General features: G+C 36.6%; 1 protein-coding gene across 2 annotated transcripts in view; it reads left to right on the forward strand.

Moving 5' to 3' along the window:
- The window catches only part of LOC126475377 (cyclic GMP-AMP synthase-like receptor), a 353,607-nt gene that overhangs the window by 186,980 nt on the left and 140,460 nt on the right, over positions 1 to 26,167 (forward strand). For both annotated transcript variants that reach the window (XM_050103201.1, XM_050103202.1), the window contains exon 8: positions 1,472 to 1,597. In XM_050103201.1, coding sequence (XP_049959158.1) covers positions 1,472 to 1,597 — 126 coding nt within the window. The remainder of the gene's footprint in view (positions 1 to 1,471; positions 1,598 to 26,167) is intronic.

The raw sequence follows: 26,167 nt of genomic DNA on the forward strand, positions 1-26,167 counted from the left end.
CTCAAACTGCAACAATTGAACCACATCCTTTGCCAGAGCTTTAATTACCTATCACCATGCCCTGAAATAAGAGATTCCTACCTGAGATACTTCCCATGCCACCTAAAGTAGTGTTCTTTCATCCACCCAAGCACGACAATATCCTAGTCTATCCCTACACCACTTCCAGTCCCAACCCCTTACCACACTTACCACAGTGATCATATCCCTCTGGAAGATCCGGGTGCAAAACCCACCCAGCGCTTCCAATTCCAGTCCTTTCACAGGTTTGTTCTACTCCAATAGGGCCCAGGCCACCTGTGAAAGCAGCCATCTCATTCACCAGCTCTACTGCAATCATTGCACAGCTTTTTATATTGGTATGACTACTAACCAGCTGTCCAGCAGGTTGAATATCAACTTCCCAACTGTGGCTACGAGCATAGTAGACCACGCTGTGGCACAACATGCAGCTGAATATACCACGCTGGATTTCAATGGCTCCTTCACTACCCGAGCCGTCTGGGTCCTCCCCTCCAGCAGCCCCTTTTCTGAGCTGCGCAGATGGGAGTTATCCTTACAACACATTCTCTGCTCCTGTAATTATCCCAGCCTCAATCGATGGTAACATATTGTTCCCACACCCTCCACCAAACAGTTTCCACCCCCTCTGTCCTATCATCTCCCACACTGATTATCTGCAGCCCTCTGCCAGTGCATATAATGTGCTTTATAAGTCTGGAGGGGTTAACCACTTTATGTGTAATGCTAACTTAAAAAGGCTGTGCCATTTGAAGGGAATCTTTAAAACACATTGTCTCAAAACTCCTATTTTCCAACACCAATATTCATCATGTCAGAACTTGCTCAGATTTAGAGACAGATTCTTTTTTCCTTTTTCTTTTTTTTTAACCAACACCTCAGAATTTATTGCTGAAACTAAACATCACAATAGCTCAAGATCAAAAATTTTTGATGGAAGGTCCCTTTCTGCAATCAGTCTCACATATCTTCCTTAGGGATGTTGCACTTCTCCAAATTAGGCTTTCAATGCTAGGAGATTTTATGTCCACTTCTTTGCAGGTACTTCTTGTCATGAAGTTACTTTGATCACTGTCCAACCTTGATGATAAGCCTCATCCCTTGGTGTAGTTCTTTATATGCAGATAAAAATAACAAATCTGCAAAATAACTGTGTACTGCTTTACAGTAACTTGTTTTATGGCTTTCATTCACATGTATTATTCGTTAGAAAGAATACTCAGGGATCTATATATCTCTTCTGGAATAATATGTAACACTATAATATGGTTATATTACACCACGTGCAATTCGCTCCAGATTGAAAGTGCATTGTTCATGGTTGTTGATACAGTGATTAATATTGTTAGTGTTTTATATCACAGGACTGCCTCTCCTCAGCTGCGACATTCTATTTTCTGCTTTTGTTATTTGCTGAACAGAATAAGTAATTGTCCATTTTCTTTTCTAGAAACTCAGAGATATTCGAAAATGGAAAGGAATTTCAAGCTATTGTATAAAAACTATGTTTTTGTGGAAGACTCATGCAAATGGTAAAAAATATTGGCAAAAAAGTTTGGGCAAGACTTTCATTGAGGTAAGCGTGGTTGTATATAAATTAATGGTTCAAATGAATCTACTGACATCTAATACAAGTTGTCAGTTTCATCCCTTGACATAATGGTGTTGTGGTGTGTGCAAATTGTGACATATAACATTTGAAAATAAATAAATATGGAGATTTTAGTCGTTTAGAATAATGAACTTTGCAAACTACAGGTGACTCTATTGAAACAACAGTCAATGTTGATTACCAACAATGTAAGTTTGAATGGTAAGAGCACAACTAAAAAAAATTTAAAAAAATATACTCATCTGTTGGAACTATAACTCTGTCTTGATATTGAGTAACTTTAATGAATGCAAATGCAGTTTTAAATTATTCTCCATTTATTGTGAATTGTATCAGTCACAGAGAAACATTACTTTACACATTTCTGGCAATGCCCAACAAAGACTATCTAACTTAACTATGGCTATAATTGGACTAACTTGACAGGCATTGCTAGTCGTTGTATAAATAACATTTAACACTTCACAGTATTTTTTAGCTTAATGCATAACTGAAATTATAATTAATAGTTGTTCATTTTTCACAGTTTGAACACAAAATTTGTTACTCCAGGATTTGATTACAGGTTTTACACAAGCAAAATTACATAGCAAAACATATTTATATAAAAAATTATATAAATAGATGTCTTAAGCAATTAGTACAGAAATAAATTAATTTACTTTTTAATCACACAGTTGTTTTCCTGCTATCATTCTCCCTGACTCTTTGACAGAATATTAACAGATTTATACAATCAAAAGTTATGTAGAAATTTGTAAGTAATTTGAACTGATTTTGAGTTGCAACAATGTCTTCTAGGACTTTCAAAACATAATTTGTATCTAAAATAACAATTTTGAAATGTTAATGCATAGTGTTTAGTATAACTACATTTGCATCTTGGTAAAACATCAAAATTATGAATCACAATAAGTTAGCAATAATCACAAATATCATGTTTCCCATGACCTATGTATCAGGTTCTGAATTAAAGTTAGGGGCTCAGATTGTATATTGTTTGAACCATTCCTGATGTCCAGGCGGAGCTTCAAGGAATCCTCAGAACCTTAGGCCCCCTACAAAACCTTTCACCTGACTCCATCATTCTCCTGACCCCACCGACACCCTGCACCCCTACCTTCTACCTTCTTCCCAAAATTCATAAACCCAATCATCCCGGCCGCCCCATTGTAGCTGGTTACCAAGCCCCCACAGAGCGTATCTCTGCCTACGTAGATCAACACCTTCAACCCATTACATGCAGTCTTCCATCCTTCATCAAAGACACCAACCACTTTCTCAAACGCCTGGAATCCTTACCCAATCTGTTACCCCCGGAAACCATCCTTGTAACCATTGATGCCACTTCCTTATACACAAATATTCCGCACGTCCAGGGCCTCGCTGCGATGGAGCACTTCCTTTCACGCCGATCACCTGCCACCCCACCTAAAACCTCTTTCCTCATTACCTTAGCCAGCTTCATCCTGACCCACAACTTCTTCACTTTTGAAGGCCAGACATACCAACAATTAAAGGGAACAGCCATGGGTACCAGGATGGCCCCCTCGTACGCCAACCTATTCATGGGTCATTTAGAGGAAGCCTTCTTGGTTACCCAGGCCTGCAAACCCAAAGTTTGGTACAGATTTATTGATGACATCTTCATGATCTGGACTCACAGTGAAGAAGAACTCCAGAATTTCCTCTCCAACCTCAACTCCTTTGGTTCCATCAGATTCACCTGGTCCTACTCCAAATCCCATGCCACTTTCCTTGACATTGACCTCCATCTGGCCAATGGCCAGCTTCACACGTCCGTCCACATCAAACCCACCAACAAGCAACAGTACCTCCATTATGACAGCTGCCACCCATTCCACATCAAATGGTCCCTTCCCTACAGCCTAGGTCTTCATGGCAAATGAATCTGCTCCAGTCCGGAATCCCTGAACCATTATACCAACAACCTGACAACAGCTTTCGCATCCCGCAACTACCCTCCCGACCTGGTACAGAAGCACATAACCAGAGCCACTTCCTCTTTCCCCTCAAACCCAGAACCTCCCACAGAAGAACCACAAAAGTGCCCCACTTGTGACAGGATACTTTCCGGGACTGGATCAGACTCTGAATGTGGCTCTCCAGCAGGGATACAACTTCCTCAAATCCTGCCCTGAAATGAGATCCATCCTTCATGAAATCCTCCCCACTCCACCAAGAGTGTCTTTCCGCCGTCCACCTAACCTTCATAACCTCTTAGTTCATCTCTATGAAATCCCCAAACCACCTTCCCAACCCTCTGGCTCCTACCCTTGTAACCGCCCCCGCTGTAAAACCTGTCCCATGCACCCTCCCACCACCACCTACTCCAGTCCTGTAACACGGAAGATGTACACGATCAAAGGCGGAGCCACGTGTGAAAGCACCCACGTGATTTACCAACTGACCTGCCTACACTGTGAAGCTTTCTATGTGGGAATGACCAGCAACAAACTGTCCATTCGCATGAATGGACACAGGCAGACGGTGTTTGTTGGTAATGAGGATCACCCTGTGGCTAAACATGCCTTGGTGCACGGCCAGCACATCTTGGCACAGTGTTACACCGTCCGGGTTATCTAGATACTTCCCACTAACACCAACCTGTCAGAACTCCGGAGATGGGAACTTGCCCTTCAGTATATCCTCTCCTCTCGTTATCCGCCAGGCCTCAACCTCCGCTAATTTCAAGTTGCCGCCGCTCATACCTCACCTGTCTTTCAACTTCTTGGCCTCTGTACTTCCACCTCAACTGACATCTCTGTCCGAACTCTTTGGCTTTACAAATGTCTGCTTGTGTCTGTGTATGTGCGGATGGATATGTGTGTGTGTGCGAGTGTATACCTGTCCTTTTTTCCCCCAAGGTAAGTCTTTCCGCTCCCGGGATTGGAATGACTCCTTAACCTCTCCCTTAAAACCCACATCCTTTCGTCTTTTCCTCTCCTTCCCTCTTTCTGACGAAGCAACCGTGGGTTGCGAAAGCTAGAATTGTGTGTGTATGTTTGTGTTTGTTTGTGTGTCTGTCGACGTTCCAGCACTTTCATTTGGTAAGTCACGTCATCTTTGTTTTTAGATATATTTATTTATATGTGTAGACCATTTAAAGAACATACACATTGCCTATACACATTTACATTTTCTCTTAGCACAAATGATTTAATTAATTACCTTAACAAAATTACATGTGTTTGACTATCAATCCATTCCACATGACTGCATGTCCATCCTCTACTAATATCCATAATACAATTTTCCTTGCCATAGCTTCATTGTAGTGCACATAATAATCCCGACTACTTCATCATCATCAAATTCATGTCATCATCATCATCATCATCATCATCATCATCAACATCATCACTGAATAATCCATATAACCATCATTGTCTTCAGATGACCCTAACAGTAGTATAACAACCCTCATATAATATCTAACATGTCTTCATGTCATATCACTATGAATCCATAATACTTCATTAATACTCCTTGGAGCCACCAGGAGTCTGTACTTGGCCTGCTGCTGTTTCTCATAGACATAAATGACGTATCTACGAAACGCAAGTTCATTGCGTTTGCTGATGATACAAGCATTGCAGCAAACAATAAATAGTCCATTGATCTCGAAACTGATACCAAAAAGTTTACCATCAGATCTCCTAACATGGTTCAAAGCCAGTGTCGAGATGGCAATGAGTGTAATTGTGCATGATTTAACTCCTAAAAGGAATTACAGTAATGCAGTCAAAAATGTACCATGTGACAAATGCAAGAGTGAATTCATGAAATTTGATGAACACATTTTAAGTCCATAGTATGTGATTGTCAGTTCAAAAAGAGAGAATGACAGACTGAAAGACAAATATATGCAGATGAGATCAAAACAAAACATACTGGAACTGCTGCAAGACAGAGGAGATAGTTCACCAGAATGGAAGCTTGTAAGCAAAAATGCAGAACATTAGATGTAAGAAGGTTATCTGCAGTGAGTGATTCAAAGTTTGTGAATGTAAACAAATTTGGTTTCCTTATGTATAATAGCAGTATACCAATGTGCAGCTCAGAACCTAACCTTAAGTCATGTGTTAAGGTGTAAAAAATTAAAGTCACTGGAAAAAAATTACTTTTGATAAATCAAAACCAAAGTCTTCAACAACAACAAGTGCAAGTTCTGGTAACAGCAAGCATTCTGCTGAGAAAAAATTTCCCACAAAATGGATAAGTATTTTTGCAGACTGTCATGAGTGAGATATGGCTGAAATTATAAAAAGCAATATAAGAAACATCGAGGTATGTGGAACAGTGAAACCTGGTGCTAAAATCCAGGATGTAATTGTAGGCTGTAATTGTGAACACATAAAAAATGACTATGTAATATTAATAGGTGGTTCAAACAACATGGCCTGCAGTGAAAGTTGTGTTGTAACACAAATGTGGAAAGAGAAATTCTCGGCAATTCATCGATCCAAGATTCTGGTTATGAACATTCCCTAGAGACTTGACTTAATCTCACAGTCCTGTGTAAATGAAGCCATCTCACATATGAACTTTAATTTACCAAGGACTTGCAAACTTTTCAACAATATTCATGTTGTAGACATAAACAATTTTAGTAGAGAACTGTTTACTACCCATGGAATGCACCTAAATAGATCAGGAAAAAAGTAATAGGCAGCCTTTTAAACACAACAATTTTGGAAGAACTTGATTCTACAAAAGGTAGTGCACATAGACACGCCACATTACATGAATGGTTTTGGAAATCACAGGTCAAGAAAGCATCCCTGAACTCACCGACTCAGATTTTTATAGACAAAACATTTCAACTAACACTGAAAAGCATCAACTGGCAGTCTCACACCAGAATATTAGAGGGCTGTGTAATAAACTAAATGAACTCTTGGTCAGTGCGCAAGACAGTGGGAGTATAGATCACACCCATGTACAGTACTTCACTGAGCATCACCTATGTTCAGGAATGGGAAGACTCATAATACCTGAATACAATCTTATGGGCCCTATGGTTGGCCCGCTAGATGGTGCTGTCATAGGTCAAACAGATATCAACTGCGTTTTTTTTTTAAATAGGAACCCCCATTTTTATTTCATATTCATGTAGTATGTAAAGAAATATGAATGTTTTAGTTGGACACATTTTTTGCTTTGTGATAGATGTTGCTGTAATAGTCACAAATGTATAAGTATGTGGTATCACATAACATTCCGCCAGTGCGGACTGTATTTGCTTCATGATACATTACCCATGTTAAAATGGACGATTTACCAACTGTGGAGAAGGTTGATATCATGATGATGTGTGGCTATTGTGATCAAAATGCCCAACGGGCATGTGCTATGTATGCTGCTCAGTATGCTGGATGACATCATCCAAGTGTCGGGACCGTTCGCCAGATAGTTACGTTATTTAAGGAAACAGGAAGTGTTGAGCCACATGTGAAACATCAACAATGACCTGCAACAAATGATGATGCTCAAGTAGGTGTTTTAGCGGCTGTTGTGGCTAATCCGCACATCAGTAGCAGACAAATTGCGCGAGAATTGGGAATCTCAAAAATGTCGGTGTTGAGAATGCTACAGCAACATAGATTGCACCCGTATCATATTTCTATGCACCAGGAATTGCATGGTGATGACTTTGAACATCATGTACAGTTCTGCCACTGGGCACAAGAGAAATTATGGGAAGATGACAGATTTTTTGCACACGTTCTATTTAGCAACGAAGCATCATTCACCAACAGTGGTAATGTAAACCGGCATAATATGCACTATTGGGCAACAGAAAATCCATGATGGCTGCGACAAGTGGAACATCAGCAACCTTGGCGGGCTAATGTATGGTGTGGCATTGTGGGAGGAAGGATAATTGGCCCCCATTTTATCGATGGCAAACTAAATGGTGCAGTGTATGCTGATTTCCTACATAATGTTCTACCGATGTCACTACAAGATGTTTCACTGCATGGTAGAATGGCGATGTACTTCCAACATGATGGATTTTCGGGACATAGCTCGCATGCACTTGAAGCGGTATTGAATAGCATATTTCATGACAGGCGGATTGGTCGTCGAAGCACCATGCCATGGCCCGCACATTCACCGGATCTCACGTCCCCGGATTTCTTTCTGTGGGGAAAGTTGAAGGATATTTGCTATTGTGATCTACCGACAATGCCTGACAACATGCGTCAGCGCATTGTCAATGCATGTGCGGACATTATGGAAGGTGAATTACTCGCTGTTGAGAGGAATGTCATTATACATATTGCCAAATGCCTTGAGGTTGAGGGACATCATTTTGAGCATTTATTGCATTAATGTGGTATTTACAGGTATTCACACTGTAACAGCATGCATTCTCAGAAATGTATCACATTGGAACAACCAAAATAAAATGTTCAAACGTACCTATGTCTTGTATTTTAATTTACAAAACCTACCTGTTACCAGCTGTTCATCTAAACTTGTGAGCCATATGTTTGTGACTATTACAGCGCCATCTATCACCAAGCGAAAAAAGTGGTCCAACCAAAACATTCATATTTCTTTACTTACTACACAAATACGTAATAGAAAGTGGGGGATCCTATTTAAAAAAACGCAGTTGATATCCGTTTGACCTATGGCAGTGCTATCTAGTGGGCCAACCATAGTGCCATCTGGTTTCCCCCTTCAAGCTAGACGACTTTTATTCTTTGTAGTTTTTTCGTTTGATGCTTATTTTGTGAGATATTTGGCCCTTAGTGCAGTCACAATCAATGGACCACAACAAATGAATTACAGTAGTATCAAATTTGATTTTTATAAATTTTGAAGTGAGTGAATTGAATCGAATGGATTATCTTTCGGTCTTAATTTACAACTCTTGTACACTGTAAGTCAGTAGTAGTGTGAACTTACATCGATTTTTGCATTCTCTATGCCATTGAGATTTCTGTAAATTGGTTAATATACATATATATTTCTTCTTCTGCCACAAGTACTTCTCATTTTTGACCATGAATACAATGCTGATTTGTACCAGACTTCCTCTTCATATGCAGGTAGCCACAGTGACATAATGCACGGAAGAAGAAAAAAAAACTTTCATGGTTTTTCACTAAAAAGAACTCTCACACTTCATACTTTCATAAAAATTATTATTCAGATAACACAATGTCTACTACACACTTCTCACAAGAATACGTCTTCTCCCTATGAGAACTAAAGACAGAATCTTCAAAAAAATTGAACAAAATTTACATCATTTGCCATTTGCCCTCCAGCGTAGCAAAATACATCTTTGCTGATGCTTACAGTGGCCGCACTAGTGTTTATTGTCATTGGTTTTTAACTTTTATCGTAGCATGTCAGTGCTTTTCCTTATGTACCTATACAAACTGTGTGAACTGTAAGGCAATTGATGTACACTGTTTTTGTTTAGAGCAACATTTTGATCCATGTGCCATTGAGTATTCTGTAAGTATTTCTAACCTCTTAATTGTAGCCATATATATGTCACCCCCAGGCAATCTTCACCTCTGTTTGAAGCAGCATGACTCACTGTTACTTTATCTATTTAATTCAAAAAGAGATGTCATAGTACTTGGAGATTTCAGTATCAACTCCCTAACACAAAGTAGTGGAAAGTCAGATCTGGAAGATTTGATGCATACCTACAATATACTCCTAGTGTTCAATTTTCTCACCAGAGCAACTTCTAATTCAAACACCCTAATTCACAATGTATTTATAGAATATATTGAAATATTCAAAGGCCTCTCTCATCATGATGGTCAGAGACTTATCATTCACAATATGATTACTTGCCAGAGTAAAACTGAACCCCAGTGGAAGGTAGTCAGGCTCATTAAATGATGAAACAATTAAGGCCTTTAAGTCACACCTCCAAAATGTAAATTGGACTCATACATTCAATGAAGTAGATGTCAGTTCCAAATATAATTTGCTTAGCAATAAAATTGCATTATTATTTGAAGTTTCCTTCCCAAAGAAATCACATGAAAATCACGGATCATCAAAGGGATAAGTCTATCCTGAAAACACAAATGTGAATTGAACATCACAGCAAAACGTTTAGGAAATCCTGCCGAAATAAATTATCATAAAAAGTACTGTACAATATTAAGCAAAGTAATTAACCATTCAAAAATTCATATTTTAACACCAAAATCAACCAGTCCAGTAATCATCAAAATAATATGGGACATAATCAGGAGTGAGACAGGCATCAACAATGCTAATAAACATGTAGACAATGTTTGAAATATTGATAATAAACATATAAGCAATCAAGAGATAGTTGCAAAAACCTTCAAGTGCTGCTGTGCAAAATAACAGAAAAATGAAATAATCATATGGCATTGTTGGCCGGGAGGCCCCGTTCGGGTTCGGCTGCCAAGTGCAAGTCTTATTTCAATCGACGCCACATTGGGCAACTTGCAGCCAGGAATCAGACATGGGCCAACTGCATGGGAGGCAAGCACATTACCACTCAGCTAAGCAGGCAGACTGCTGCTGTGAAAATAAGCTGCAATGGCTCTTTAGAAAGTTCCATGGACATATTAAAACATCATTTTCCCAATCCAGTAAGTGAAATAAGAGTAACCCCCCTGCCCCCCTCCCCCTTAAACAGGAATGAGGTAAAGAAGACCACTGCATCATTTAAAAGCAAATGATCACAACCTGTAGATCATATTTCCAGCAAACTACTACAACCCTGCTCTGATTAACCATAGAAAGTTTTAGCCCACATTTTTAATGCCTCTGTGTATGAGTCTGCCTTCCCAGATTGAATGAAGCTTGCTGTAGTGAAGCCACTCCACAAAAAGGTAGAAACAACATATTTCACTAAATAATGTCCCATTTCTCTTTTGACCACTTTTGCAAAAGTCCTTGAGAAATTACTGCATTCCAGAATTGTGAGGCACCCCGAAAATTTTAATATAGTCAGTAATAGACAATTTTGTTTCTGAAAATGTACGCCCAACACCGTGTATTCTTATTTATCCACACATCACTATTAAAATTAACTTCTATAAAAGTTTTTAAAGCTTCAAGAGGCATAAGATACACAAAAGAAGAACTTTTTACTTATCTTCATTATCTTGTTGTTGGCTCCAAGTCTTGTCTAGGGGGACATTCTTGAGGCTGTAATTTTGTGTCGTTCTGGGTTACTGAAGACGAAATAACTGATGAAGATTTGCCTGTTGCTATGAATATCTTTTTATTTTATCCCATTCTTCTAAATCACATTGAGTTCACAATTTTCATTTCTATCACACCACAAATTACATTACTGGAGACACAATCGAAAACACGTCTGATTCCATCTGAGGCATGCCTACTACTCCCAACACTCTGTGGTACGCACAATTTCCAAAGAGTTTACAAAACAAAAGAGTTTACAGGATTTCTCGATAAAATAAGAATCATTGCCAAGATATAACATTATTTCTATAAATTTGGTTATTCTCATTACATTGTGCAATTAATAATATGAATTTTAAGTATGCCAGAAATTTCGTAATTTCACATATTTTTAAAGAAGAGTAATTTTAACTGCCTGTACAGAGTACTATCAAACTGATTTCCTTTTACATATTTTAGCCTGAAACATAACACATCGCATACAAATCATATGAAGTTCATTCAGTTAGACAGCTGATATAATGTTCACCTATGCAAGAATCGAGAGTATACATGATATTGGTTATTTATATTAAAAAAAGGGGTAATTTTAAAGGAGGTTGACCCATTATTATATCCCCCTCACAAAATTTGGAAACAAAATGTTTACAATATTTTGTGAAAGAGTACAAGGTTTGCCAAGTGGTGTAGATAATGATGCCCAGGATAGCAGACAGGTGTATAGAAGTTTTTGACACATAACATATTACAGAGAACATAAGAAAAATATCTACTAAACAAATCATGTTCTATACATATATCAGGATATGGCATTCAGATTTTCAGATCCGTGGAACATACTGTCACAAGACAAATAGTAAAAGGTCAAAACCACAACATTACACCCCTAAACTTTGGAGTAATTACAGAGACAATGTAAATTACTAGGATTTATAAATTTTAAGTTAAGATCTATACAATCACAACTTCAAAATCTTCAAACGAGAAGAAAAAAATTTCAGAGCCTAAGTGTACAACGAGTGAGCTAACTCAAAAAACTCACAATGACAGGTACAGACCAGAGGAATATACTCAATCATGAGTAGGAATCAATCAGCCATATTAACAATAGTATTTATGGATATGTTGACTCATGAAAGAACAAACTAATGGAAAAATATTTGGGCCTAAGTTTATGATGTGGGGACTGACCCATGAATCCAAAAGCACACCAGGTACATACCAGCAACAAAGTTTCGACACAACAAAATGACTAAAGCTCATAATCATCTCAATGAATTCAATCATATGCAATGAGTAATTGTGAGAAGTGTTTAGCTTCAATCAATGGTTGTACTCTCTCCTTGACTACACACACACACACACACACACACACACACACACACACACACACACACACACACAACACACACACACACACACACACACACACACACACACACACAGAGTCACGATGACAAGGGGTACCCAAAACACAGAGCTAAGCATGAATCTGTTCACAACTCAAGTTCCAATCAGACACAATATTGCAATACTCAGGGTAGATTCAAGTAAACATAGTCGTAAATAACTTTGAATGATGACACAATCCAGTAGCTTGAGAACCAAAATCAGAGTATGAAAGCAGACATGCATATATCCTGTTACACTGTCCATACTAGTAAATGTCATCCACACTATTTGCCAATTGTCCATATGACTAATCTATATACATAAAGACTTCAATGATTCATTTAAAAATCATAAAAAAATACTGATTTAAAGTTACATAATGTACTGGATAGTTAATCCCCCTACATGCTTTTATGCTGAATAACACTGTCCTTAGCAGTCTTGGCTAACAATTCACAAATATTAGTCACAACTCAGATCCAGTTGACAAATGCTCAAGCACATTACCGAGCATCCACGATCTCTTGCAAGTTGACTGGTCCAGTAGGGTGAAGCCACACAGCAGTGTGGGGAGTGGATCCGCCGACATCTTTCACCTTCCTCATTGGAGTTCTCATCACACACTCCAATGGATAGGTAACTTCCTGTCTACCATTCACATCAAATCCTGAAACATTGTTTTGTGTACTAAATATGCTATTAAATACCTTCTTCACATCACATGAGATATGTTCTGCTTAATCATTTTACATATTCAATTATATGGGATTTATGTCAGATGAAATTTAAAAAAATGTTCACATTAATAAACAGAGTTAAATACAATGAAAAGAATGGAGTAAATTGCAAAAGGGATCCATTCATATAGTCTCATGGCATATATGTATATCAAATTCTAAAGCACGTATCTATTACAGAACACAACTATATAGTGTATCACAGATTTTTTTAACTCAGTCAATAGATAAGACAGAACTTTAGAAACTACAGCATCTTACATACTAAATTCCAGACAAACAAAACACAATTACATAGTTTTATGAATCTACAAATAGATTTAAACTCAGTCAATGGATAATATAAAACTCTAGAAATTACATCTTCTTACATACTGAATTCATGATAATGGAAAATGAACAAACAACAAAAATCAGGTACTTATGGATAATCTCCATCAATATTTTAGATTTCTCTTTGGCTTTCACCAGCACAAGATCTCCTACATCAAACTTAGAAAATCTACCTTTACCATCATGTCTCTGCTTTCTCCTACCCCCCTGTCTTTTCATCGTCTCCCTAACACATTCTTCCCTCTCTTGTAATGACAGAATTTTACAGGGTGGAAACTCAACATATTCAGAAATAAAGTTAGCTGGTGTGTGATTAAACATGATTTCAAATGATGAAAAATGTGTTGAAGAATGTTGTAAGTTGTTTATAATATCCTCAAAATCGTTGACGTAATCTATCCAACTGGTATGATTCTTGCTACAATATGTTCCAAACAGTCTTCCAATTTCTCTCTAATATATCTTTTTACAGGGTTACTCAAAGGATGGTACACTGAGTTTAGTATATGTTTTACTTTTACATGGTCAACAAAATCTTTCCAAGTTTGTGATGTAAACTGAGAACCATTATCAGACAAAATTGTTTTAGGAATACCTACCTAATGAAAAGTGTGTTTTCAAGCTTAGCGATGATTGGCTTACTGATAGCTTTCTTAAGAGGAAACAACTTTATGAACTTCAAAAATACATCAACCACCACAAAAACATAACAAAATCAATTTGTAGACTAAGGTAAAGGTCCATAAACATCTACAGACATGAGATCAAGGTTATTATTAGGCAATATATTTTGCATTTGGCCTCTACTTGTTCAGTTACTTACTTCTATTCTTTGACATCAGTCACAGGTGGCAATCTTCTTCTTGACTCTTCTTCCTATGTTATAAAAATAGATGTTTTCCTGAATCTTTTGTGTGCATTTGGTTGATCCACAATGAACACAAGTCTCATGTGTATAAGTAATTAAAGTATCAATACACTGTTCCAGCCAACATAGTTCCCCGTCCTCTGAGTCAGTCTTATGTCTCCTGAATAAAATACCCTTCTGTACCTTACAATATTGTTTTATCTTTTCTCCTCCTTTCTTACCCAACATGCTCTTAACCAATTTCCAATTTTGATCTTGATTTTGATACCTGCGGATGTCTTTGCAAATTTTCAAGGTCTCTTTTTCCTCTTGCACACCTCTCAAGTACATAATTTTAAACTCATTCTCTCCTTGTTCAAAGTTGTTACACGATTCACTCCCTAAAGACAGTCTAGACAAAGCATCAGTAACTACATTGTCCGTGTCCTTAATATATCTGATTTCATAATTGAACTGCTGTAAAAACAAGGCCCAATGAGTAATTCTGTTGTGGTGCAGCTTACACACCTGAAAATAACATAATGCTTTGTGATCAGTATAGATGATGACTTTGTGGCCTAGTAGATAATTTTTAAACTTGTTGAATACCCAATGCACAGCCAAAAGTTCTTTCTCAATTATCATGTCTGTATTTTCATGTCTCTGCAATATTCTACTAGCAAATGCAAGAGGTCTATGTTCAATAACACCATCAACTTCAATTTCCTGAAATAAATGAGCACCCTATGCAACATCACTATTGTCTCTCATAATAAAAAAAAGGAAGAGACAAATCTGGTCTGAACAATATCTGATGCTGACACAACTATTGTTTGATCTTATCAAAAGCATTCTGACACTGCTGATTCCAATCCCAAACGGAATTCGTCTTCAAAAGTTCATACAAGCATGGAGCATTCAAAGCTTGGCTACTACAAAATTTTCTGTAAAATCTAGTTAATCCAAAAAATGATTTAAGCTATCTTTTGTTACAAGGAGTAGGAAAATTAGCAATAGTATCAAGTTTCTCTTTATCATATGCAATTCCTTTTCAGATATAACATGTCCTAAAAATTGAACTTCTTTCACACCAAATTTACATTTACAATACCTATTTTCAGAGTCATACCTCCTGATTCTAATTTTGAAATACATCTCTTAACAGATTCAAGTATTGTTTCCAAGTATTTTCAGCAACCAGAATGTCATCACCATACACAATTAATTTTGAACTCACTTCATGTCCTAAGGCAGAATTCAGAGCTTTGATGAATTCAGCTACAGATACATTTAGCCCAAGTGGCACCACACAATACTGAAAACACTTACCTCAGTACAAAAATGCTGTATACGTTATAGAATTAATTTCAAGTGGGATCTGGTGAAATCCAGAGGTCAAGTCTAAACTACTACTGTATTTTACATAATAAAATTTAGTCACAACTCGTCCATGTTTTCAGGATGGTCATTCTCTCTGATAAGAAATTTATTGAGATGTCTAGAGTCCAAAACAATTCTCATTCCACCATTTCTCTTACTTACCACAACTAAAGGATTATTGTAAGCAGTCCTACTTCTCTCTATTACACCCCCTTGTTTCCATTTTCTGAATTTCTTTCTCTGCATCTTTCTTTTCTGAAAATGATATATTATATGGCTTGAGTAAGAAAGGTTGATGATCTCTTAGGTAAAGTATGCACTGATAGCCTTTCACTTTGCCTGGTTTTTCACTAAACACATATCTAAACTTCAATAACAAATTTCTAAGTTGTTCTTTTTGTATGTCATTAAGAGTCATAGCTTCCCTTACTTTAGAATACACCACACTTTCAAAGTCCTGATCCGCAATCTCATCAAAATCTATATCATCATTATACACCTGGCACTCACCTTGGTTCACAATGTTCTGCAAATAGTTACAACTTGTCCCACAATTTAAGATGCAGAAATTAGTTTTCACTTAAGTATTACTTTTAGCTTCCAAAATAAACAATTATTTAGCAATCCATCCAAAACATGCCTCAACTTCCACTATCTAATCCATACCAAGGATTATATTTTCTTCCAGACTAGGGATCACTAAGCATCCATCTTCAAATTTCTTGCCTTCTATGCTAAACGTTAAAAGTACCTGAGATTTTACCAGTTTGCTTAGCTTACCTGTAGCTCCTCTTATCTATACACCTACAATGGGCATTTCTACAAAATTCGTACCATATTTTATCTTGTCTCCAAGTTGCTCAGATATACCACAAATCAGGCTACCTATATCAATCAAACAGTTCCCTTCCCACAGATCAATCTTAATCTTAATGTAAGGAATCCAAAATCTTAATCATCATCTCTGTTATTAGACACTTCATGTAAGAGATCACTTTCAGTTTCATCAGATGCTACATGTTCACTGTTCTTGCAGGGTTTTATCAGCTTTACTGGTATCATAGCATTACTATGGTTACACATGTTGTCAGGCAAATATTGGAACACACTGAGTGGATTCCATAGGACAACTAACATCACTTATTACAGAAGGAACACAAAATATATTTCTGTTAAAATTACATGTCCTTCTTAGATCTAGCCGGCCAGTGTGGCTGTGCGGCTGTAGGCGCTTCAGTTTGGAACCGCATGGCCACTAGGGTCGCAGGTTCGAATCCTGCCTCGGGCATGAATGTGTGTGATGTTAGTTAGGTTTAAGTAGTTCTAAGTTATAGGGGACTGATGACCACAGATGTTAAGTCCCATAGTGCTCAGAGCCATTTGGACCACTTAGATCTTCTTTCACTTCATTCTATCAATTTGGATACAAGTTTTCACCTTCATTCTCTAGGCTTACAGATAACTCACTTTTACTATTTGAATCATTCTCTGCATGGCATTAATGAAAAACTGCTTTGAGTGGATTGCTGTCCAATGACTCTCACTTACATCATCACAAACATCACTTGCCTGACCTGTATTCACTAATAACTCTGAAACTTCATTATTCTTAAACTCTACAAATACCTGATACTCATCAGTATCATTATCATCATTATCACCCTCTTCCAAAATTACTTCATCAACAACATCATTAACAACACAAGACTCATTACCATCAAAGTCACACTCCTCACCTACGTTCATTTACAATAAGCTACCAGTCTCAGTCATTTCACAGCTCTCATTCACATCTACATCAGAAATACCACCTAATTCAGATCCAATACAGTCAACACCTGTCTTACAGATATCAGTAACACTGTTTTCTGGCCAAGAGAAGAAAACATTAGTACACACTACATCAAAATTCTCATTACTCTGACATTCTGGTTTGTGATTAGTATCTACATCATTATAATTAAACATCCTATGTATGAATACTTAAACATGCATTTTAAAACTACAGCTTTCATTGTTCTATCTTCAAGTGGCAATTTTGTGTAAGACAATAATTTTCTAAGGTTCTCAGCCAGATCTTTTGCTAAGGTGCGACAGTGGTAGTTGTTGTATGCTTCGTGCATAGATCTTTTCGTGATGCACGAATCTCTACTAACCTAATCTTGTCATCATTTATATGTTCTCTTTTGAACTGAGAGTGCAACAGCCTCTGCCTTCTCAGCATCCACAGAATTTTGTCATTAAACCATTTTGGGTCTTTTCCATCCTTTATCCACTTGCTAGGCACATAACTCCCCAGACCACGATCTACAATCAACTTAAACTTTGCCCATAATTCCTCTACATCCATCTTACTGGAACTAAGTGATGCTAATTCACAGCCTAAGTGAGATACTAATAACTGCTTATCTGCTGTGTCTATCAGAAACACTCTCCTAGTCTTCTTGACTGATTTATTAACTTCCATAATCATAGTTGCTATAATGACATCATGATCTCTAATCCACATTTATATACTGACATTTATAATAAGGTCCAGCCTTATTTTATTTACAAGGTCTAAGATATTTCCATTGCATGTGGGCTGCTGAGCAAGCTGTTCAGGAAACGTGTTCAAAGGTATTTTGCATGACTGTCTGCCTGTACCTCCTACAATGAATCTGTAGACATTCCAGTCTATACTTGGCAGGTTAAAGTCACGTCCAACAATCAGTAGGTCATATTCAACATTATCTGCTACAAATCATGTTAAGTGTGTATATCACTAACTTTTTTCTTACAAGACTTTCATTGGATTACCAAGCCTGACTCCTTACATAGCTGTTCTTCGGTAATTGTTAACAAACATCATAAAACATACATGGGATGAATATAAATCTGCTGTAGATGACAGATTCATTCATACTGATCTCTGTTGCTAATAAAATACTAAATCTCTTTGGTACTCTCCCACTAATCATTAACCTGACTGCAATGGCATGACAGTAGAAACAATAAAACTAATGCTCACTCCTGTTTATAATTTTTCCGATAATGTGTAGAATTTAAAAAGCACTTCAAGGTAATCACATTTTTTTCAAGGCGCATTATGATAATTATTGTAACATTACTAAAATATTTGAGAAAATGGGCTGGTAGTACACATAAAGTTCATCTACAGTACAACCAATTTCTCACTTCCCCTAATGACATAATAATTAAGAGCTCATAGTTCAATGACTAATTTCAAAAACATTGTTTAACCATCCATTCACAGTTATATTTTCACAAAAATATTTCAATCAGTATAGCAAATGAACTAATATCTACCCTAGGCATAGTGAAGTAAAATTAGCATCCCTTACTCAACATAACAATAAATCAATTACATAACATTAAATACTGAATAAGTACATATCCACAAAACTCTGATTAATATCCAGATCACCATTAATTAATAATCATGCTTAATTAGTATTGCATGTAAGTTAATTTCATGAATTATACTAATCATTGTGTTAATTATAATGGAATTATCAGTCAACTTAATGGGTTGTCATTTCTCAAGCTAATTTTTATATGTCTTCTAAAGCAGCAGATTATTTGGCACATAAGACAATTCACAATTCTCAGCTAAATGGCTCATAATTAATGAAATGATTAATTAAATCAGTTACAAAACATTATTGATTCACATTACAGTAATCAAAATCACCATTAATTATTGTAGATCCTACTGTAGCACAAGTTTTGTGTGAAGGAAGTGATCATAGCAAATTCTCAAAGTTTTAGCCTGCATTAGCACACTGAAACATTTCTACTGCATAACTTTCACAAATTAAACACAATGTAACTGAATTCTGTAATTAACAAAATAGTTATTCAGTGATTTCAAATTAGCATAGAATGAGTAGTAATGACCACAGTAGATTTACTAGCCATATAAACATACTTACAGTGAAATAGTATATATTAATTCACAATGTCTACTTTGACATTCTTTCACAAAACTGTGTTTGCCTCAGCATACTTCAGACCTAATAATTCCTGTGAAATAATTCTGTATCTGATCAGCAAAAGCTGAGTACATCATAATTATGTCTTGGTACATCCCTACAACCAGATTAACAGAACCAGTACTATTGAAATTGTATGTTACGAGACCATAAACTTCTATGAGTCCTCAAAGTCTCAAATTCTGCTGTTAATTACTTATAATGTACCAGTATTCTAGAGATTTTTTTAATTACTGGTACCAGTAAATTGTCATGAATTTATCAGGAAAAGTGAAATGAAACCTAACTTCCTTCTCACTACTGACTGTATGCTCATACTGTATGAACACTCAGAAACATCCTACATAACAGTAACAGTAAAATGCAACATAATCAACATCTGCCTAAATGCTAATGACAAATTAGAAGTAAACTTGCAGATTTTCATCCTAAAGTCAGCTCGTATTATACTGATATACTAAAACTGCTAAGTAAGTAGTTAACAATTACCATTAAGGCTCATGCACTTAAATATACAATATCTTAGAAATAAGCTCAATGTTTTGCAGACTTTTGTAAATGATCATTCACTTCATGTAGTTGTGTTAACTGCGCTTGGACTGAAATCTGAGGAAATTATTTACTTTAAACTAGTTGGCTATTTCCTAGGAAATAGCTACTGTAGACAGCATCCTAAAGGTGGAGGTGTAGCAGTATTTGTTAGAGAGCAGTACAAAGTTAATAAATTAAACCATCTATATCTGTATAATAATGAAGGTTTGACTGAAGTGACAGGTGTTGAACTCCATATCAAAGGTTGTGGAAAGGGCATGATGAAACAGAAAATTACTGGGATTTATCGTCCACCTAATTCAGACGTAGGGCACTTCATAGATATTTTTAGTAGAATAGTGGGACACTGTGACCCAGACGAGGTAACAATACTTGGTGACTTGAATATAGAGGAAACATCTTGCAATAACCATAACAGCAGGCTAATATGTACCCTTAACTCCTATAATCTTATGAATGCAGTAAATTCAGATACAAGAGTAACTCAGTCTACTTCTAGTAGAATAGACAACATAATACTATGTAAAGAGGTAAAAGATAGTATTAGATGTGGGAATGTGGACTTCCACTACTCAAACCACAAATGTCAATTTGTAGACTATGAACACACTAGCTTCCAAGAAAGGACTCAGGTCGTAGAATATAAAAGAGTGCTTAAAGAGAAAAACATTAATGCTTTTAAAAGTAAACTAGAATCTGAGGCTTGGGTCCAAATGCAAATGGGCCAAATTTTATGATATTATTTTACAATATCTTAATTTTTGCTACCCAGTGAAAGGGATTAAGAAATTAGTAACTCACAACCAAAATGTAAAAAAACACCAGACTGACTCTTCCAACTTACATGATTAAACTCGGGCAAAATATCGAGGACTTAAATGTGCTTCATACGTAAACTAAATTGCAAATATTTAAGGATAAGTATAATAAAACTACAAAACAATTTCAGGAACAGCTCTCAAATCTAAGAAAACAGATCCTAGATCAGGAAATAGCTCAGTCATCAAATATAGGGAAGATGTCATGGAACATAATAAATAGATATCGCAAAGCCACCCCTAAGTTAGATGCTCCGATTGACAGAATACAACATGAAGGAAACCATACTAATGCTCCAGATAAAATCTGCAATATACTTAATGAATATTTTACATTCTTCAGCTGTGAATCCAGTTAATAACACTTGTCTGACTCGGATGGTAAAGCCTTACCCTAGGCTGGAAACTGCTGTTGAATTTAAGGAAATGAATGTGGAGGAAATAAGAAAAATAATGAATAACTTAAAGAATAAGACCTCATCTGGGTGGGATGGAATGAGTAGTATTATAATTAAAAATGCAATAAGGAATTAGTTGGAATAATTACCCATAGCACACATTTCCAAATATATTGAAGAAAAGTACAGTTAAACCTATGCATAAAAAAGAATTGAAAGAAGAGCCATCAAACTTCAGGCCCATATCACTAATACCAATTTTCAGTAAAATATTTGAAATTGTTTTGTTGACACAACTTATTGATTATTTCACAAAGAATAATTTACTAGCAGAAACACTGCATGGCTTCAGAAAGCACCACAGTACCATTACGGCAATTACCGAATTTCTCCACAAGTTGAGGGAATGCAGACAGCAGGATATTTCTAGACCTTACTAAAGCATTTGACTCAGTGAACCATGAGCTCTATTAATCAAACTGTAAACTTACAATATAAATGCCACACCCATACAACTACTGATCACTTATCAACCAATCGTAAGCAGTGAACAAAGCTGAGTTATGAAATTAATGGTCAGATCAAACATTTCCAATCCAGCTATGAAACAGTAAAAACAAGTTGTACCTTAAGGCTCCATATTGAGCCCTTTCCTTTTCCTGGTTTACATTAATGATTTAGAAGCACCTCTGTACTCTCAACTAGTAAGTTATGCAGATGACACCTCAGTTTTGTTCTTTTGCATACAAACTAATGACTTAACATTGGCTGCAACTGATGGCTTAAGTCAAATAACTACTTTTCTGGCTGGATCAAATGACGTAGTGAGAAATTAAGGAAAAGACTTCTTGTTATCATTAAAGAAGAAACTGCAGGAACTACAAAATACGAAAATTCTCATCTTTTCAATACCATGTCAGCATGAACTTCCATCCTGGTCTTGTGTGAATGTTGAAGTTAGAAGAGTAAATGAAGAAATGAAGAAAATTTGTAAATACTTTAAAAATGTCTGTTTTGTACACATAACTAACTTAGGTACATGATTCCACACTGGTCATGGTCTTCATCTGAATCAACTTGGAAAGAAGTATGTGAGTAATTAAATCATAAAAGTAGCTAGCCAATGAGTTAGGCATAGCAAAAATCAATAGCTCTGAGTCAATACCACTTAGATTTAGGGAAAACTCTTTTTTTAGAGGTAGCAAAGAAGAGCTGAGACAAACAGGTTAGCCCAGATTCACACTGGATGACCAGATCAAAGATAAGATAAGATGTTCCACATCCATGAGGATCTCCTCAGCATGGATCTATGGAATGAAAAACTAATCTAATCTAATATATCTAAAAACAAAGATGATGTAACTTACCAAACGAAAGCATTGGTATGTTGATAGAGACACTAACAAACACAAACACACACACAAAATTCAAGCTTTCACAACCCACGGTTGCTTCATCAGGAAAGAGGGAAGGAGAGGAGAAGATGAAAGTTCAAAATGGTTCAAATGGCTCTGAGCACTATGGGACTTAACATCTATGGTCATCAGTCCCCTAGAACTTAGAACTACTTAAACCTAACTAACCTAAGGACATCACACACATCCATGCCCGAGGCAGGATTCGAACCTGCGACCGTAGCAGTCGCGCGGCTCCAGACTGAGCGCCTAGAACCGCTAGACCACCGCAGCCGGCAAAGACGAAAGGATGTGGGTTTTAAGGGAGAGGGTAAGGAGTCATTCCAATCCCAGGAGCAGAAAGACTTACTCTAGGGGAAAAAAGGAACAGGTATACACTCGCGCACACACACTCACATCCATCCGCACATATACAGACACAAGCAGACATATCTTTCCGCTCCCGGGATTGGAATGACTCCTTACCCTCTCCCTTAAAACCCACATCCTTTCATCTTTCCCTCTCCTTCCCTCTTTCCTGATGAAGCAACTGTGGGTTGCAAAAGCTTGAATTTTGTGTGTTTGCTTGTGTTTGTTAGTGTCTCTATCAACATACCAATGCTTTTGTTTGGTAAGTTACATCATCTTTGTTTTTAGATATATTTTTCCCACGTGGAATGTTTCCCTCTATTATATTCTAATCTAATCTAAGAAATATAGCAGTAATGATGATTGTCCCCATAGAAAAAATTTCTCACTAGCTTTGTCTCTCAAAATAGGTTATCTCAATATTGAAAGCTTAAGTGGAAAACATGTAATTTTAAACGAATTTGTGAATGAGAACTTATTTGATGCATTGTGCTTAAGTGAGCACTGGTGTAAAGGAAATGAAATATCTTTTCATGTACTTGATGATTTCCACTTAGCAAACAGCTTTAGCAGAGAGCACCATATTCATGGGTGTGTATCAATTTACATTAAGAAAGAATTAATAAATTTTAGTAATGAACTGGACCTAGGATTTCTGAGCAGTAAGATACATTTTGAAGCCACAGGTGTATATCTGGATCATTTAAAAATTGCTATTGTATCTTTTATAGATCACCAGACAGAAGTCCACTAGTATTTTTAGAAAAACTTGAGACTTTACTAAATTTCTTTCTTAATACTCAGTGGAAGAAATATAATATAGTGATTGGTGGTGACATCAATGCTGCATTTGATGTAAACAAAGACATGCACACTGTAAATGAATTTAAAAACCTGTTACAACAATTCAACTTCATTTTTATGAACTGCAAATTGACAAGACAGTCCGCTTGTCTTGACAACATACTTACAAATGTCAATAGAGAGTTACTGTCTTCAGAAGTAGTTGTCTTCGACTTCTCTGACCATGACTCAGTTTGGGTAAAAATAGGTACCGATAGGCCTAATATGGACTATAAGGACTTTAAAAAGCCTAAAATAGTCATCACATGACCAATAATGCAAGAAAAATTGTCTAATTTCATGGTCTCACTCAGTAATTATGACTGGTCACATATGTTTGACAATAATGCCCAGGGCTCTGCCAATACATTGTTCGATAGATTTTTTCATTCTTTGTTAAATATATTCGAGACCAACTGCCCTCAATACAAATGTAAAATTAACCCTAAAAGTAACAGTAATAGACATAGGGATAAGAATCCATGGTATACTGCTCAACTAGCCAATATGAAAAAGAGGTTGTTGTTGTGTAGAGATACTTACAGACTTCAGAAAACCGATATGGCTAAACAAAGGTACTCAAGAGCACAAAAGGAATATATGTATGCTTTTAATGAGGCCAAAAAACAACATAACCTAGTCAGCATTGAGTCATCAAAAAATAAATGCAAAAAAGCATGGACTATAATAAATTCAGTGGCCAAAAGCAAGAAGAAAGCTGAGGTAGAAATTTCAGCAGATGAATTTAATAACTACTGTATAAAATCTGTTAACCAAATTAGGGAAAGCACTGGGAGGCCGCAAGAAACTGTAGCTGATCTCATTAAATCTCATAATGTAGACTACACCCTGAAAGACAGATTCCTTTTAACAGAGCTCACACCAGATGTTGTTTTAACTATTGTAAATAATTTTAGGCCCTCTGATAGTGAAGATATATATGGTATTTCTTGTAATATGTTAAAAAAGATAATTGGGCACATATTATATCCTCTTACTAAATGTATAAACAGATGTCTAATTGAAGGAGTATTCTCAGATGTATTAAAATGAACTTCCCCGCATGGGGCCTCCCGGCCAACAATGCCATACGATCATTTCATTTATCCAGGGTAGTACCCATTTACAAGAAAGGAGACAAAAATTGCACATCTGGCTATCGTCCAATATCTCTGACACCTATTCTATCTAAAGTTTTGGAATCCATCATCCACTCCCAGTTGTGTGATTAACTGACATGAAATAACATTATTACTGCAGTACAATTTGGCTTTAGGAAGGGCAAATCCACAGTCCATGCCATTGACTCCCTGATTAAAAAAATGCTTAATGCTTATGAAGGAAAAAATTTTGCTGAGGCTACCTTTTGTGATCTTAGCAAAGCCTTCAATTGTGTGGAGCATATTTCACTCCTCAACAAACTAGTTTATTGTGGAATCACAAACAGTGAAGTTGACAACATCTTCAAATCTTTCCTCAGCAACCATAAACAAATTGTTTGTATTGGTAAACAGAGATCACAGCTAGCTGAAGTTAAGTGCGGTGTGCCACAAAGCTCAGTATTAGGACCTCTGCTATTTATCCTAATGACAAACGACTACCATCTTACAAAAATACTCACTCCATTCTCTATGCAGATGATACCACTTTTTTCAATATCAGTTCAGACATGGATATGCTCCAAACTGTGGCAAATGACACAATATCACAAGCATCAGTCTGGTTTCGAGCTAATGGGTTCCTGCTTAACGGGAGTAAAACTCAAAAGATTGTATTTAGTATAAGAGATCTGCCAGTAGCAGACTTCATGGATAGTGTTAAGTTCTTAGGTATTGTTATAGATAGTAAACTGACTTGGGAGCCACATACTAAATACATTAGTGCAAGGCAGTCTAGAGTGGTGTATTTGCTAAGGAATTTAAAAAATCATCTACCTGCGGCCCATGTAAGATTAGCCTGCTTTGATTTTTTACAAAGCATTATATCTTATGGGCTTTTAATATGGGGCAGTAGCTCACACCTTCAGGACATTTTGGTACTTCAGAAGAAAGTAATTCGAATTATCACAAACAGTGATAAACTGGCCCACTGCAAATCACTTTTTATCAACTTAAAAATATTAACCGTTATAAACGTGTATATTTACACTGCCCTACTGCACATAAAGAGCAACTTCACCAGCGTATAAGAGATGTACACTCTCATGGAACCAGAAATAGTAGTCATCTTGACGTACCTTACTACAGGTTATCCAAGTCACTGAACAGTTACGAAGTGGTGGGTA

This window comes from Schistocerca serialis, chromosome 4, assembly GCF_023864345.2.
Source record: "Schistocerca serialis cubense isolate TAMUIC-IGC-003099 chromosome 4, iqSchSeri2.2, whole genome shotgun sequence".
Classification (NCBI taxonomy): domain Eukaryota; kingdom Metazoa; phylum Arthropoda; class Insecta; order Orthoptera; family Acrididae; genus Schistocerca; species Schistocerca serialis.